Source organism: Athene cunicularia (genome assembly GCF_003259725.1).
Source record: "Athene cunicularia isolate RWA chromosome 20 unlocalized genomic scaffold, athCun1 chr20_part1, whole genome shotgun sequence".
In the NCBI taxonomy this organism is placed as follows: domain Eukaryota; kingdom Metazoa; phylum Chordata; class Aves; order Strigiformes; family Strigidae; genus Athene; species Athene cunicularia.
The window spans coordinates 9165978-9179938 of NW_020799125.1; the positions used below are offsets into that span (position 1 = coordinate 9165978).

Sequence of the window (13961 nt, forward strand, 5' to 3'; positions counted from 1 at the left end):
AAGCTCATTCAGAGTTTATCAGTTCAAGGTATAAAATAGAGGGTATCCTAGATTTAGGATAGTCCAGCCTGCAGAGATCTGTTTGGGGTTTTTTTTCGGAGTCAAAGTCTTTGTCTGACTGCATACAAGCACTTCTTGGTGCTGCCTGGAGTTACTGGTCAAGCACAGCTCCCCCACAGACTTCAGCTCCCCTTTGCCAGATGATGCTGCAGGCTCAGAAAACACTCATCACTATGTTATGGACTTGAAGGTTTTTTGGTTTTTTTTGCAGCCCAGAAAACTACCTGCTGAGCCTGGATGGGGTCCCGGGGGCTGATGAAATCCATTAGCTCAGAAATATAGTGAGAAAGAAGTTTGATCTTAGAATAGCATCTAAGGAGAACCTGATGAGTTTTGCAGAATACAGCTATGGGCCTTTTAGGGTGGTCCTTTATAGTCTGTGAATTGAATTCGGGACCTAATTCATGGCCTGGGCAAGCAATTGCTATGGATGCTCCAAACAAATGGCACTTTCTTTCAGGCCCGCCTGGCTGGTGCCTCTTCCCGGCTGGAGCCAGAGTTCCTCACTCCGTGTCTGTGCTCCAGGGCACCAGGAGAAAACCTTTGCTCTAACAGCCACGTGGGAAAAAGAAAAACTCGAGCAATACAGCAGAGCTGTTGAGTGGAGCGGCAAGAGCAGAAAGGACTTTGGTACCTGCAAGAAGGGCTGAGGAAGCAGACAGAGGTTTGCCTTGCCCGCCCGTGCTCGTGATTGCTGTCCTGCCATGACTGCTGCTGCCGAGGGGTCCGGCCGCGTCCCCAGGGGAAGGGGCTGCTCTCCCTCCGCTCGCCGGAGAGCAGAGCCCCGTGTGTTCCGTCCCCGGGGGCGGCCGGGACAGGGCTGACCTCCAGCCCTTTGCCCTCTCCCGCCCAGGGGAGCATGAGAACATCCCGGGGGCCCGGCAGTTCCCACCCGCAGGAGGGCTGGGCTGGGCTGGGCCCAGGACAGCGGGTCCCTGTAAGGAGCGAGCTCAGCGCCGGCGCGGTGAGCTGGGTCGCCTTCGCCCACAAGCGTCCTGTAACCCACGAGCTCAGTGCCAGGAGTGATACAGGTTTCTTGTACAAGCTGATCCAAGGAGGGGGAATCTTCTTTGAAAACATAACTGAGGAGCAAACACCACGGGCTGGTCCTTGTCTCCTGGCAAGGGGGTTTGGTGGCTGGATCTCTGTGCCCTGCACATCCCAGGGGTCATCCCATGGGGACTACACATCTGGGAGCTTCTCAGCACTTTGGGAATCCTGCCTGTGGCAGGGCTTTCTTTGCAGTGGATTTACTAGCTATAGGAAATTGGAAAAGGTTCAACTTCGAAGCTTCATGTTCCTCTTCTAGGAATATGAGATGGGCCTGAAGCAGTTTTTGTACCCCACACACAAGCTCATGGTTTCAGCAGGGAGCAGCAGCCTGCGAGTAAAGGTGGACAATTATCAGCACGTGGTTTGCTGGATCTTATCACACCCTTCATGCCATGACTGATGTCTAAAAGAGGAAAAGCTTCCCTTCTCTCTGCGAGCAATCCCAACCTTGCTGCTCACTGGTGGGCAGTGGGGAGGGGAAGTCAGCTGGGGTGAGACAGCTGATTTCCTCACAGAGGATGGTGACACCCCGTGTTCCACATGATGCTTGTTCCATCTTTGTCAGTCCATATGTCATTGACTCACTTCTTTTCAGCTATGTGTCATGAAAATAAGCCTTCTCTGCAATAACAATAGGATGCGAAGTGTAAAGGCCAAGCAGTGCTGTGCAGCCCTGTTCTGTCCTGTCGTGGGTTTATTCCCCAGGCTTTGTATACCAGGTTTGCGCACTCACTCCAGGAATTGACAGCGTTGCTGATCTGAATTGCCTTAAAACATCTGGTTTGTTTTGTTGGTTTGGGGTTTTTTTTGAGTCCTGGCTTTCTGGTGCCAGCTGCCTTGGTTTCCTATCCTGCATCTCCCAGCAGCTGCATCCAGGATCCTCTCTGAGATCAATAAGGCACTGGAGCATGGAAAATTTTCGAGCAAGACTGGAGCACCTCTCTGCTGCTGGGTATGTAGTGTCTCTTTAACCCCTCTCCCTCCCTCTGTCTTGATAGCTGTTGAATGGCCTTTTCCACTGAAAAACCTCCTTTGCTAGTCAAAATTCTCCCTCAAGCTGAGGGTGCTGTTGGGCAGGGGCAGATGGGAATCGCCTGGCTCAGTTTAATCCTGGGGAGAGGCTCCTTCTCCCTGCCAGGTTTTCTGATCTCTGTAGAGTCACTCCAGATGTGAGGCCTGAGAAATTATATTCCTTCCCAAGCATTTGTTTTTGTTAGACGTTTAAATAGCTTTATGGGACATTTCATCCTGTCTGTAGTAGCCAGATTCTTATCCTTGGAGATTTCCTCTGGCACTGGAGCTTTAGTGTGAAACTGTTTTCTCTGATCAGTTCTGTATGTGTCACCCTTAAACCTTCAGATTTTTGTTTGGTCTCCTCTTAAGAGGCAGGGAGATCAGAAACTCCTACTCAACTGCCTCTTATCCATTGAACACCTTGTAATTACAGAGCTGATGGAACAATTTCCACAACAACCAGGAGCCTTTTTTTTCTCCCTCCAGCATCCTCTAAATAACCACTAAAGTCACTCTTAGCCACTGCCAACAAGTTCACCCCTTTGAATGACTTTATTATGATTTTTATAGAATAATACAATGGTTTCCTGTGCTTGCATTAGAGGAGAAGCAGTTGCATTGTGCTTGGTATTTCTCCTTTCAATACCTTGAACTTCCCTGTCCTGCGTGCTTCCAGGGAAGATCTCAGTCCCAGCTACTCAGGTTAGCAGAGAAGTAGAGAAGAGTGAGACCAGAGGCACTCAGAGAAGGACATTATAAAGATCCATATGTGTTAATCTCAAGAAAGTCTAATTATCATATTTCTGTATTTTCTCTGCTGACACTCAGGTACTTGTTCTTTTTACAGTATGAGAGCCCATGTCTACTGTGAAGACCTTCTGTTCCCAAAGGTGCGCAGGACCATGGCAGACCTATGGTCAGTTTACTCCAAGCCTGTCCCAGCAGACGGCAGAGAGCTGTGGACCTTGTTTCTGCAGTGTTCCTGCATTACAGCGGTGATAGGAGGCCTCTTTTACAACTGGATGTTTGCCTCCCTGGAGTACTCCTGGCACCTCTCCGTTGCAATGGCTGTCTCCTTCAGTCTACTCCTTCTCCTAACTCTTTTCTTGGTGCATCCTGCCCGTTGTGTCTTCAGTATGATCATGCCTACATTAGGAACCAAACAAGGCCGGAAGATTCTCTTGTCAACTTGCATCATGATAGTAGTGGCTAACATAATACCCAACATCATAAGCAACATTAAAACAATACTGCAGATTATTAAGTGCATCAGCAAGAATTCCTCTGAGAGTCTTTTGAACTCAACTGCTCTGCTGGAGACAGCTTCCTGGGAGTTTGGGGATGCAATCCAAGAAACTGCTCAGTCCATTGATATTTATAGGCCTATGAATGGACATTTTCAGGTTTCACTGCTTAAGAACAGCTCCTTGATTTACCAACAAATGCACCTTGCTAGTGAGAAAATTGGGAGGGACTTTTTGATTGTTGAGGTATGGGTCAAAGACTCTGTGCGAGTAGGCAACAAGCTGTTCGCTGGCTTCTCCATGCTCTATCTCTGTTTTGAGTCCACTTGGTATTTGAAAAATTATCTCACCAACCTCCGCTTTGACAATTTTTACATCACCGAGAAGCTGGAGAGTTTAGCTGTGGACAGAAAAGCAGCTCATCTGCTGGTGGGCTCATCCAAAAACCTCATTCGACCAACAGGCTTGAAGTTGTCCCGGGAAGAAGTGATGCTGTGCCTTGTGCAAGCCATGCTCCTCACCGTGGCCTTGATGCTGATGCTGGTGGTTGTGACAGTGGACCACTTCACATTCAGTGTGGCAGACACAGCTGTGAGAAAGGCAGCTCAGTTCTCCACGGTGCCCGTCACTCTCAGCATCAAATACAGTGTAAGTGCTGGGGTCTCCTGTCCCTTCTCACGCAGGGATGCCGCTGTATCAGATCACAGGAGGCAGCAGTGGGGATTTCAGTCTTTGTAGCTTTATGTACACAACCCTTATTTCCCTCCCCAGCAGCCATCTGGACATAACAGGCTTTTGGAGGAGGAGGTAGAGGCACAACCTCAGTTTCTCCTTCGAGTGAATCAAACATACCCACTCCAAATTACAGCCCCTTGGGAGCGAGGAGGGGACAAACAGTGCAGTCAGATATCCCTGTATCTCCAGGTCCCTTCCCTATGCAGGGTGGAGGAACTGGCATCCCTGTGGCACCATCCCCCCACTGCAGAGCGGGTGCAAGCGCAAAAGGAAAGGGGAAGCAGCTGAAAACACATTTCAGCGTTAGGATGTCTCCTCACCTTCAAACACTGGCCAGTCCTTAAGGAATGCCCTGCTTTATTGTCACCCTGTGCAGTCCTTTTCACAAACCTCCTCAGTTTCTATTTTAATATCTTTTATCTGACTAGTTCTGGTTTAGTTTTTTAGCTCTCTTCTTTTACCACGCAGCCTGTCTCCCTCCCCAGCCCCAGAGCTCCTTAGTGCAGATGCCTGCTTATGATGAATTTACAGTAAAATAGTCAGAGCTTAGAAAAAAACTCTAATATTCAAATATGCAGCCACTAATACTTCTGTCTGCATTATGCCTTTCCCTGTAAATCCCACACAGTGAATACCTGTTACGATATCTGTAACAGCAGGTAAAGATGACAGATCGACTGGGTCTCACCATGTCAAGTACTCAGCGTCTACACACCATGCTGTTATCCTCGCTCAGCCTGAAGTGTATATGTACTTCAAGGTCCTTCTCTTAATGCACTCAAAAAAGCTATAATGGTGATTATACACCCCAGACTGATGTTTTTGTAGTAACCAGATGATTTTGGTTTGTTCACACCCTATTTAAGTCTAATTTTTTTTTCAGGCTAAAGTAGGGGTCCTGCCCTTTCTTTTGAAACTTTTACATTATGAAGAATTGCCACTTCAGAACTTTGAAAGAACCTACCACCATTCTCTGACCTTCAGCTCTGCCCACTGCAGGATCACCCCTCCAACACCTCCCAACCCCTCTGTGCTGCTTGTTGTGGGGCTGCTCTTCTGCATCCTCTACACCACTGTATTCCTGGAAACCTATGTGCACCGCCTGTGCAGAAAAATCGCAGGCTCCTTCTTTAAGAGCTGGGAGGAGAAACGAGCACTTTACCTCTACAAGAAGCTGTCCAGGAAGCACAAGGAGGAGCAAAGCTGCCTGAGAAACTAGGGTACTTTTGGAAATACAGGGAATGCCTGAGACCTGTTGTAGTGGCTGGGCACAGGCTTCTGCAGCGGAATCACACATTAAATTTTCCAGAGTCAGAGAAGTGTTTGGTGTCTGGGGAAAGATATTTGCCAAAAAAAAGAAAAAGGTGAAATGTCACATTTTGCATTAATTTGAGAAAAATTGGCGCTTTGTTTAGTTTTGTTTTGTTTAGTTTTGTTAATCTAGAAGGTCTGGAGTCAGCTGTTCCAGGAATGGTGATGACTTGTAGGATATCCCCATTAGGCATAGCTAACTGGGAAATATGTGGGAGTCAGTGTGGGGGAAGAGGTCATTTACTTCCCCCACCACATCCATGCTGGAAGAAGTACATGCTTCTTTTCTCTCTAAAATTATGCCTTCAGGCAGCAAGAAAGGAAACGCATTTGACTTGATAAATTTCAGTTTCAGGGAGTTTTTCTTTCAGGATTCATGCACAGAAAACTAGGTAGACTGGATAAATGTTAGCCTTTAGAAGATAGTTTATTCACCTAAAAAAGTGTCATTTCAGCCCACTGAAATAAATTCAAGACAATATAACCATGAGATGCAGATCCTGGGCATGGATGGTGGTGGAAATCAACACATGAGGACTTTATAAAATCACTCCACAATGGCTCTTCAAAATAAAATATAAATAAAATAGCTGAAGGACCTCAGAAGATGATGAGAGCAGCCAATAAAGGCCAGTTTGGATGTTGGTCTCTTTTGCCAAGTGAGAAGTGATAGGATGAGAGGAAACAGCCTCAAGTTGTGCCAGGGAAGGTTTGTATTGGATATTAGGAAAAAATTTTTCACTGAAAGGGTTGTCAGGCACTGGAACAGGCTGCCCAGGAAAGTGGTGGAGTCACCATTGCTAGAGGTATTTAAAAGAGTGTAGATTTGACACTTAGGATATGGTTTAGTGGTGGGCTTGGCAGTGTTAGGTTAATGGTTGGACTTGGATGATCTTAAAGGTCTTTTCTGACCTAAATGATTCTATGATTCTAACTTAGAGCAACAGCCTGGGGGACTTCAAAAGTGGTAGACAGAAATTTGCCAGTTGAGTCAGTGCTCTGCAGGGAACAGGGAAGTAGCAGGACTTGGAGGGCTGGACATGCCTAAACCAAGAGCTGGTTTTGCATGTTGGGTGGTTTCAAACTCGGAAACTATAGTATTGTATCTGAGATGCAAAAATCCATCACTATGCAGCATCTGAAACGTGTTACTTTTGAAAGAGGCAGACATGACATCTCTGTAAGGTCAAGAGCCAGAGGAGGGGGAGATAAATCAGTGCCAGCTTAAAAACAAAGCAACTTTGCAGCTTCATTTCTTCAAAACATCTATTATTTCCCTCCCTTCTCCCATTAGAGTCTTCATTAAGGTAATTATTTGACATAATGCACCTCAATGAGATTAAATTACAGAAGTGAAGTGGCTGCAGCCAGATGCACTGAATTCTCTCAGCTTCTGAGATGCTTGAAACAAAGTAGGTCTGGATTTTTTATTTTTTTTTTTAAGCATCTATCTCACAAAACCCTCTTGCATTCATCTCCCCAGGTTTCTAAATTCCCTGCTGTTCTGATGATTAATACAATCACCTTTCTGCCTCTACAGAATCTAGGGGGCTTTGTCATGGGGTTTCTGCAGAAAATGCCTTGTGCTGTTCTGTTTGGGGAAAGCAAAAAGATTTTCATGTGCTCACTGAGTAGCCAAAATTATCTGGAGTCAGGGGTTAAAATAGCTGGGAGGAGAACAGAGGAGCCCCTTCAGCCAGGAAACCATCCCAGCAGCCTGTTGTCTTCCAACAAACACATATTTAAAAGTTTTTCCTTCAGAAGAGGCAAGAGATATGCATTAATCTTCAAGAAATCATCTTTTTATGGCCAGCAGCATTTGGGGAACCCTCCCTGAGCAATACCCAGTTCCTCTCCCTGCCTTCTGAGAGGGGTCTTCAGAGGAGATTGGGGCATGGGGAGAGAAGGCTGAAATGGTGAAGTGCCGGGAACAAGCATGGGGATAGGCTTTCATTTGGAGATGGGCCCTACAGGTTCAGATGGGCATTCGGAGTGGCTGAGACCATAGAGATGGACTAAGAGGACTAAGTACCACCCTGCATGTCCTATTGCACCTATTGTCCTAATGGACAGGCACTGCCCAGCTCCCAGGCAGGGCAGCTGAGCAGCTCTGCTCCTGAAACACTCCTTTCCAGTCTCAAAAATCGTATTTATTGGGAAAAACTGACCTCAGCCCAGAGCAGCTTTCCCTGTCTTCTCTAGAGATTCCTTCCTTCTAAATTTTAACCTCTAAAGACTCATCCAGGGGACTTTGCACCTCTAGACTGTAAAATTTGGCATCAGACAAGCCTTGAACAGTGTAATTATATCTGCTTGAAAGGATAATAATCAGTGCAAGGTACTGCCCCTCTGCCTCTGCCCCCAGAGTCACAGCCTTCATAAACCCTTCATGAGGCAGAGATGTGCTCCTATTTCTATTTTGCTGAAGAGACTAGGGATGGGATTGTTATGACATTCTTTGGTGGGTATCACACCAGTTCTAGCGGTGTCAGTGGCAGGGAAGCATGGGCAGCAGAGCCCCTGTAGCCTGCCTGCATCTAGGGGTCAATTCTCCTGCCCTTGTCCAGACATCTGCCCCAAGAGGCAATGGATCATGCCCCATGTGCCATCCATCTCCTCAGATTTGTGACTCTCACACATATTTTTTTGCTTTAATAGACATGTAGAAATCAGCAAGGGGAGAATTTGTGTTTGGAAGGTGAACACCTTATGAAGCACTGGTGAGGAGGTGAGGGTTGGGTGATAGCTGAAAAACTGGCTTTTATCATACTGGTGCTGAGGTTATTACTTAGAAAGGAGGGTAATAAATGCTGTGAAATGTTACACTGTGCTGTGAAGTGTCATTAGTGTCAGAAGGGGTTTTTTAAATATAGGAAGGAAAAACTCACTTTGATACCCATTATGATTATTTTAGAGGTGAAGTTGTACTGATGCTAAAACATGTGTGTGCCGAAGGCTGATGTACTTGTATATCACTGAGAAATCAATGCCCATGAAAAGGTATCAACACGAGAGTCCTGTTGCTTGAGTTGATGTCATCAGATATGGATTTGTATAATATGTAGCTGATGAATCTATTTTGATGAGAAAAGGGATGTTGAAAGCTTGCTCTTTACCATTATGCCACTTAACCCAGAGCCCAGATTTTTCATGTGAGAAACTAAACCCAGGGAACTGTGACAAACGTGACACTTGAGTGGGAGACTCTAGGAAGAAGAGCTCTGAGTAGTTTCCAGCCTGAGGGACCCGTGAAGAGAGTCATGGGGAGACTGCAGGTATGGAGTTAAATCTGAAGAAATGTCTGTTGCGGAGGTGAGACCTGGGGCAGCCCGCATGGGGGAAGCAGAGGGACCTGCCAGGACTGGCCAGCATGGCTGGAAAGAGCTGGATAAATCCCTTCAGTAACTTGCTTTTTCACCACCCTGGGGGTATCAGCGTGACCCCAGAAACAGAAATGGAAGGGAGGTCCTGAGGAGCAGAGGATGCTCTGACAGTCCCTGCTTTGTCAGGAACAGCTTGTGCAGCACATCAGTCATGTTGTCCCTGGTGCCAAATTGGGCTGTGCTGCTTTCCCTGGGCAGGGGGCTGGTGGGAGGCAGAGCTGCTGGAAACTGCTTTGCTTTCCTGTGAGGTGGTGTTCCTCAGCAAGATAAAGGCATAACAAAATAAAAAATATTACCCATTATAGAGTCATATTATGTGCTCGAGAAGTAAGCTGCCTTGCCAGAGTTTGCTTAATGGTGCAACAGAGAAATACTGAACAAATTTAACCAGCAGGCAAAGTTAATTTATTCACATATTTTTATTAAGCAGGACTAATTTACAAGCCTCATTATTTGCTAAAGGATCTTTATCCCTCAGAGCCCCTCCATGCTCCCACCCGCGCTTCTGCGCATCGTGGCTCTCATTGCCTTCGTTTTCTCCCAGCACCACCCTCCCATCTCGCAGGCAGGAGGAGGTGTGGAGTGACGCTTTGCTTCCACCCGTGAGCCCCCAGTGCTGTCCATGCCCAGACCCACGGGACAGGTCCTGCTTGTCCACCTCCTCCACGGGGGAAGTACCTGCTGGGCAATGCTGCTCCTGCACTAGCACAGTGGCTTATTTACTGTCTCTAACTGCTTTCTGCAGGGAAGGATTTCATCACATCTAGCTTCTAGGTTTGGAATTGCATCAAGTTGAAAGTTCAGGGTCAGGTGTTTGTGTTTGATGAGGCAGAGGCAAGGCTGGGATGATCTGGTGAGGCTGGGGAGCATTTGGTGATGGGAACCAAACTTCCTTGCTGTTGATCATCAGTGGCAATGCCAGCTCACACCCTTGCTGATGCCAGCCCTGACCCTGTTGTCATGACTTGTCATTGTAATGCAAATTTTCTTCAGCTGTGGAAATGTTGCCACTGATTTTGGGGGAGCCAGAGCAGCCTGCTCTATCTGAAGTTGTCCTTCCCTGATGCTGTTACAGAGCTGGGTGTTGCTGTAACCCATCGAGGATGTGGGAACCAGAGGGGTTTCTGGAGGTCTGGGCAAGAGAGGGGACTTGCAACTACAACTGGCAGCTCTCCCTGGAGCTCCTGTTGCAGTAGGGCTCATTGTTGGGCAAGAAGTCCTTTATTTTTGCCTTGGCAGCATGGTGACCCTGTCCAGAGTCCTTTCTCCAACCAGGTTGAGCAGGGGCCATTTTTTCTCAGGAGTTACCATCACACAGTGCCTGTGGAGCTGACTGTTTGGCAGAGCACACAGGAGTGGATCAGGCATGGCTATTTGCGTTCTCTTCCTTGTACTTGTTCAGGTTTGATATTTCTTAATTTACCTAGAGAAAAGTGTTAGTTAGAAGAGAGAAAGGCCCACCAATTAATCTTTTCTCTACCTGTGCAATAAACCCAGAGCACAGAAAGACACCCACACAAGGGACGGTATCCACCCTGAAGGCTCTGATTCCCTTGGGGTTTTGTGGTGTATTTGTGTGGATTTTTCATAGATAAAATATATGCTAAGTTTCTGCTTATGGCTGGCAGGCAAGAATGAATGGCCTTAATATACTGAGGAGTAAGTGTAAAGTATTCAGCTAAGACAGTGCTCTAGGAAAGATCTCATCCATAGCCACAAATCTGAATATACCAGAGCAGACAGCTAAGCAAACAAAAAACTCTCTCTAGAAGTATTTCCTGATTTTTAAGCAATTATATTTTTATTACATTTATCCTATCTATAGTATTTGCACTGTAATTGCAGTGAAGAAGCAACAGTAGTGAATTGCAGTGAAGAAGCAACAGCACCAAACATTAGAAGAGGAAATATTAATGAACATAAATATAAACAAATAAAAGCTATTTCATAGCATTGTGCATTGTCTGCCCTGGATGCGTGCCCATGTGTGCAGTGCCATACAGGATACCTGAGGAGCCATCAGTGAACACATGGCACATCCCTCTCTGTGGGAAGACTCCTGGGATGTGATTTGCACCATGGTCAAAAGTGTCAAATGAAACATGACTTTAGTGAAGGAAAGCAAAAAAATGCTGATGCAAAGTATTCTAGAAAGAGAGATCTTCTCTTTCTTTGAGCTGACCGTTGAAATCTCTTGCTTTGCAGAAGCTGATGCTGTGACTGGCCAAAGAATTGCTCTCTGTAGAACTGCTCCCTGTAGTAAGGCTGGTGGCACAGGGCCAGCTGTCACCACGCACCTGCAGGGTGCTGCCAGCAGCACTAGTGCCCAGTGAGAGACAGTCTGAATGGTTCATCCCATCTGCAACTTCCATAGAGACATGCAAAAACTCCCAGCAGTCATTCAGGAACGATGCTCTCGCGAGTCTGCATCTGATTACTGCCGAGATGGGGAAGCTTAAGATTTCATCGAGCTGTGCCCTGCACAGGCAGGGAACAAGTTAGTGTTTATTTAAGGGAATGCTTTGTGCATGAGAAGTCCCATCTGAAGGCAGCTCCACCATGCTGAGCACTGCACAGCCACCCTTGCTCCAGCCCAAGGCATTTGGGAGAGATGAGGAAATTCCTTAAAGGCAGTTGGTGAGTGGGAAAGCCTCTTTCAGATGGGGTTTTCCCTGCCTTTCCCACAAGGACAGCCTACTCCAGGACCTTGGCTGGTCTGTGAGATCCTGGTGCCAAAACAGGAGGTAGGGAAAAGGGCAAGATTATCTTTAGAGGTAAGAGGTGATAAACAAACCACTATCTAAGTGCAAAGGTTGAAGCAGCGAAGAGATGTCATCACCACTTTATCTTGAACTGATGCCCAGTACTGGTGAAAAGTGACTTTTTCCTGACTTTGGGCTGAAAGCACAACTTCATAAAGCCCCAGGACCACTGTGCTCCTGCATTGTCTGGCACCTGCACTGGGCTGGCAGATGTGATCCAGGACTGTCAGGATGAGTAGCTGATGACCCATCCCATCACTCCTAAAATGACACCTGATAATTATTTTGAAGCAACTGCCAGGAGATGTGATGTGGGGTTGGAAGCTGGCACCACAGCTGGTTCTTGTTCTTTTGAGCAAATTCTCTTAGACCAACATTTTTTTCCAAAGAGGAACCAAAATGTGTCGAAATGAGTTGGAGATGTGAGACAGCTGCAGAGAGAAGGGGAGAGATCTGCAATTCATATGGAGAGTTTCACTATGCTGGCTCTTTTGAATGCAGATTGTGTCAGGTTTTCACTCTGAACTCACATTTTGCAACAGAAAATTTCCAAATTATTTGTAACAGGCCTTCAGCATGCAAAAAGAAGAGTGGAAATGAGTAAGAAGCAATACTGGTTACCCCAGAAGGCTGCTAAAAAGCTGTTGATACAGAAGCCCTTCCTCCAGGCACCTTTCTCAGCTCCCCAGGACTCTGTGCACGTGACTGATTTTTGAAGGTGATGGGAGATTTGACCACCAGCTCACACTTCAGGCACTCAGAGAAGCCCCAAGATTTGTGATTTCAGCCAGCAACTCCAGTGGTTTTCAGGGGACATGAGATGTCATGGTGTGTTGAGGAGATGCTGAGGAAATTGAATTAGTCAGAGGTTTGCCTCCATCACTTCACAGCCCTTCCCAAGGACTGGGGAAGAAGCAGTTCTGAGTTTCTTTGCAGATAAGCAACCAAGGAAATAAAATCACCAGAAGAGACGTTTTCAACATGCAAATATAAGGTGGAAAAAAGTACCCTGCTTCCACACATTTCTTATTTATATGCTGTTCCAGTTGAACCTTCTGTAATTCCTCATCCTACCTGAAAACAGCTGGTGAGATGCTTTCATATCTGAGGAGGAAGAGAAGCCAATTCTCTTAATTTATTTCCCAAGAGGTTTTTTAAAATAAAGCACAGTGGTATAACTAGTCAGGGGTGATCTACAGCTTGGATAGGAGGTTTTACTTTGAAGTAGGTTGAGAAACTGAAATGACCAAGTTCAAAGGCTGAAAGCTTCCTCTTGCATTAGTTGGAAATATGCTGTGGCTGTTCAGACAAGAAAGAGGTAACTTGGCAAATTACAGGAAGGAGCAGGTTGTAGCCAAGGGCTTGGCTGGGCTGAGTCACATTTTCCCTTTACCAGGGAAGAGAAAAAATTGCACCATGTGCCTGATGCTTCATGCTTTGCACTACCATCAGCAACACAAAGTTTACAACTCCGGTTAGGTAAGTGTGCAGGGTGGGGGAACTTAGGTCCCATCTAGTCCTATCCTAAAAGAAAAAGGTGCCTCAACCCAGCATGGGTTTTGCTTTCTCAGGAGCAGCTGATGTTGCATGTGAGATCCTGGGCTCTGCGGGAAGTGAGCACGGTGCTCCTGATGGGGCTGACCTCAGGAGGAAGGAGCTTTCTCTGGCATTAAAACAAATTAATCTCAGAGCAGGGAGAGCTTTTTTCTCTGGCTGGACACTGCAATGAGCAGTGCCTGCAGGAAGAATTGAAAAATGATCAAACCCCACAATCAGTTGAAACTCTTTGAAATCACTAACTAGGTGGAGGAGACTGCTTAGCAGCAAGAGCTGCTGTAATTTCACCCGCTGTGCTTTGGGACTAGCCATACGGAAGGAATTAGTGGGTAAGACATGATCCATGTAGCACTCAAGGTGTGAAGGCAGAAGATTAGAGACATGTGTTTGGGGCAGCATCTGCAACAGCAGGATTCAGAGAGGTGAGCTTCAGCCAGATATTTTTCTGCACTTTCATGCCCTAGAGAGTTAGGCAGGGGCACCGTGATGGAGTTCAGTGATGGAGAACTCTATGGACACCAGTTCAAGTGGGTTCCTTGGGAACTTGATAAGGACTCAGAGCATTTTGTCACCCCCATGGTGGATGTACTGTCACTACCTGGGCATTTCTGCTGGGAAAGGTGAAAGGCACACTGCTTGGTGTGGCCTCCCAGCTCACAGCTCGTCCCCCCTGGACCTGGGTGCCGAACAAGGGTGGCCTTGTGTCTCTTGATGCATGTTGTGGCCCTGTGCCCAGGTGGAAGGGGAACGGGAGCAGAGCTAAGGGCTACTGTGCCTCCCCCGGGGCTGTGCTTATCAGGCACGCAGTGCAGTGCAGTGCCGTGCTGTACAAGTGCTGTTAC

At 46.8% G+C, this 13961-nt stretch overlaps 1 protein-coding gene across 1 annotated transcript; it reads left to right on the plus strand.

The window, feature by feature from the left end:
* The first annotated feature begins 1054 nt into the window (after nt 1-1054).
* OCSTAMP (osteoclast stimulatory transmembrane protein) lies at nt 1055-10742 on the plus strand. The gene is made up of 3 exons (XM_026862279.1): nt 1055-2065; nt 2975-4019; nt 4990-10742. Exons 1-3 carry the CDS (start codon nt 2022-2024, stop codon nt 5323-5325), a joined length of 1425 nt encoding a protein of 474 aa, XP_026718080.1. The 5' UTR covers nt 1055-2021; the 3' UTR covers nt 5326-10742.
* The last annotated feature ends 3219 nt before the right edge of the window (nt 10743-13961 follow it).

Excerpts from the sequence above, each read along its gene's own strand:
- OCSTAMP (XM_026862279.1), top strand. The coding sequence starts at position 2,022 with ATGGAAAATTTTCGAGCAAGACTGGAGCACCTCTCTGCTGCTGG. Across the intron at positions 2,066-2,974 it reads GAGCACCTCTCTGCTGCTGG|TATGAGAGCCCATGTCTACT; the intron begins GTATGTAGTGTC and ends TTCTTTTTACAG. Across the intron at positions 4,020-4,989 it reads CTCTCAGCATCAAATACAGT|GCTAAAGTAGGGGTCCTGCC; the intron begins GTAAGTGCTGGG and ends TTTTTTTTTCAG.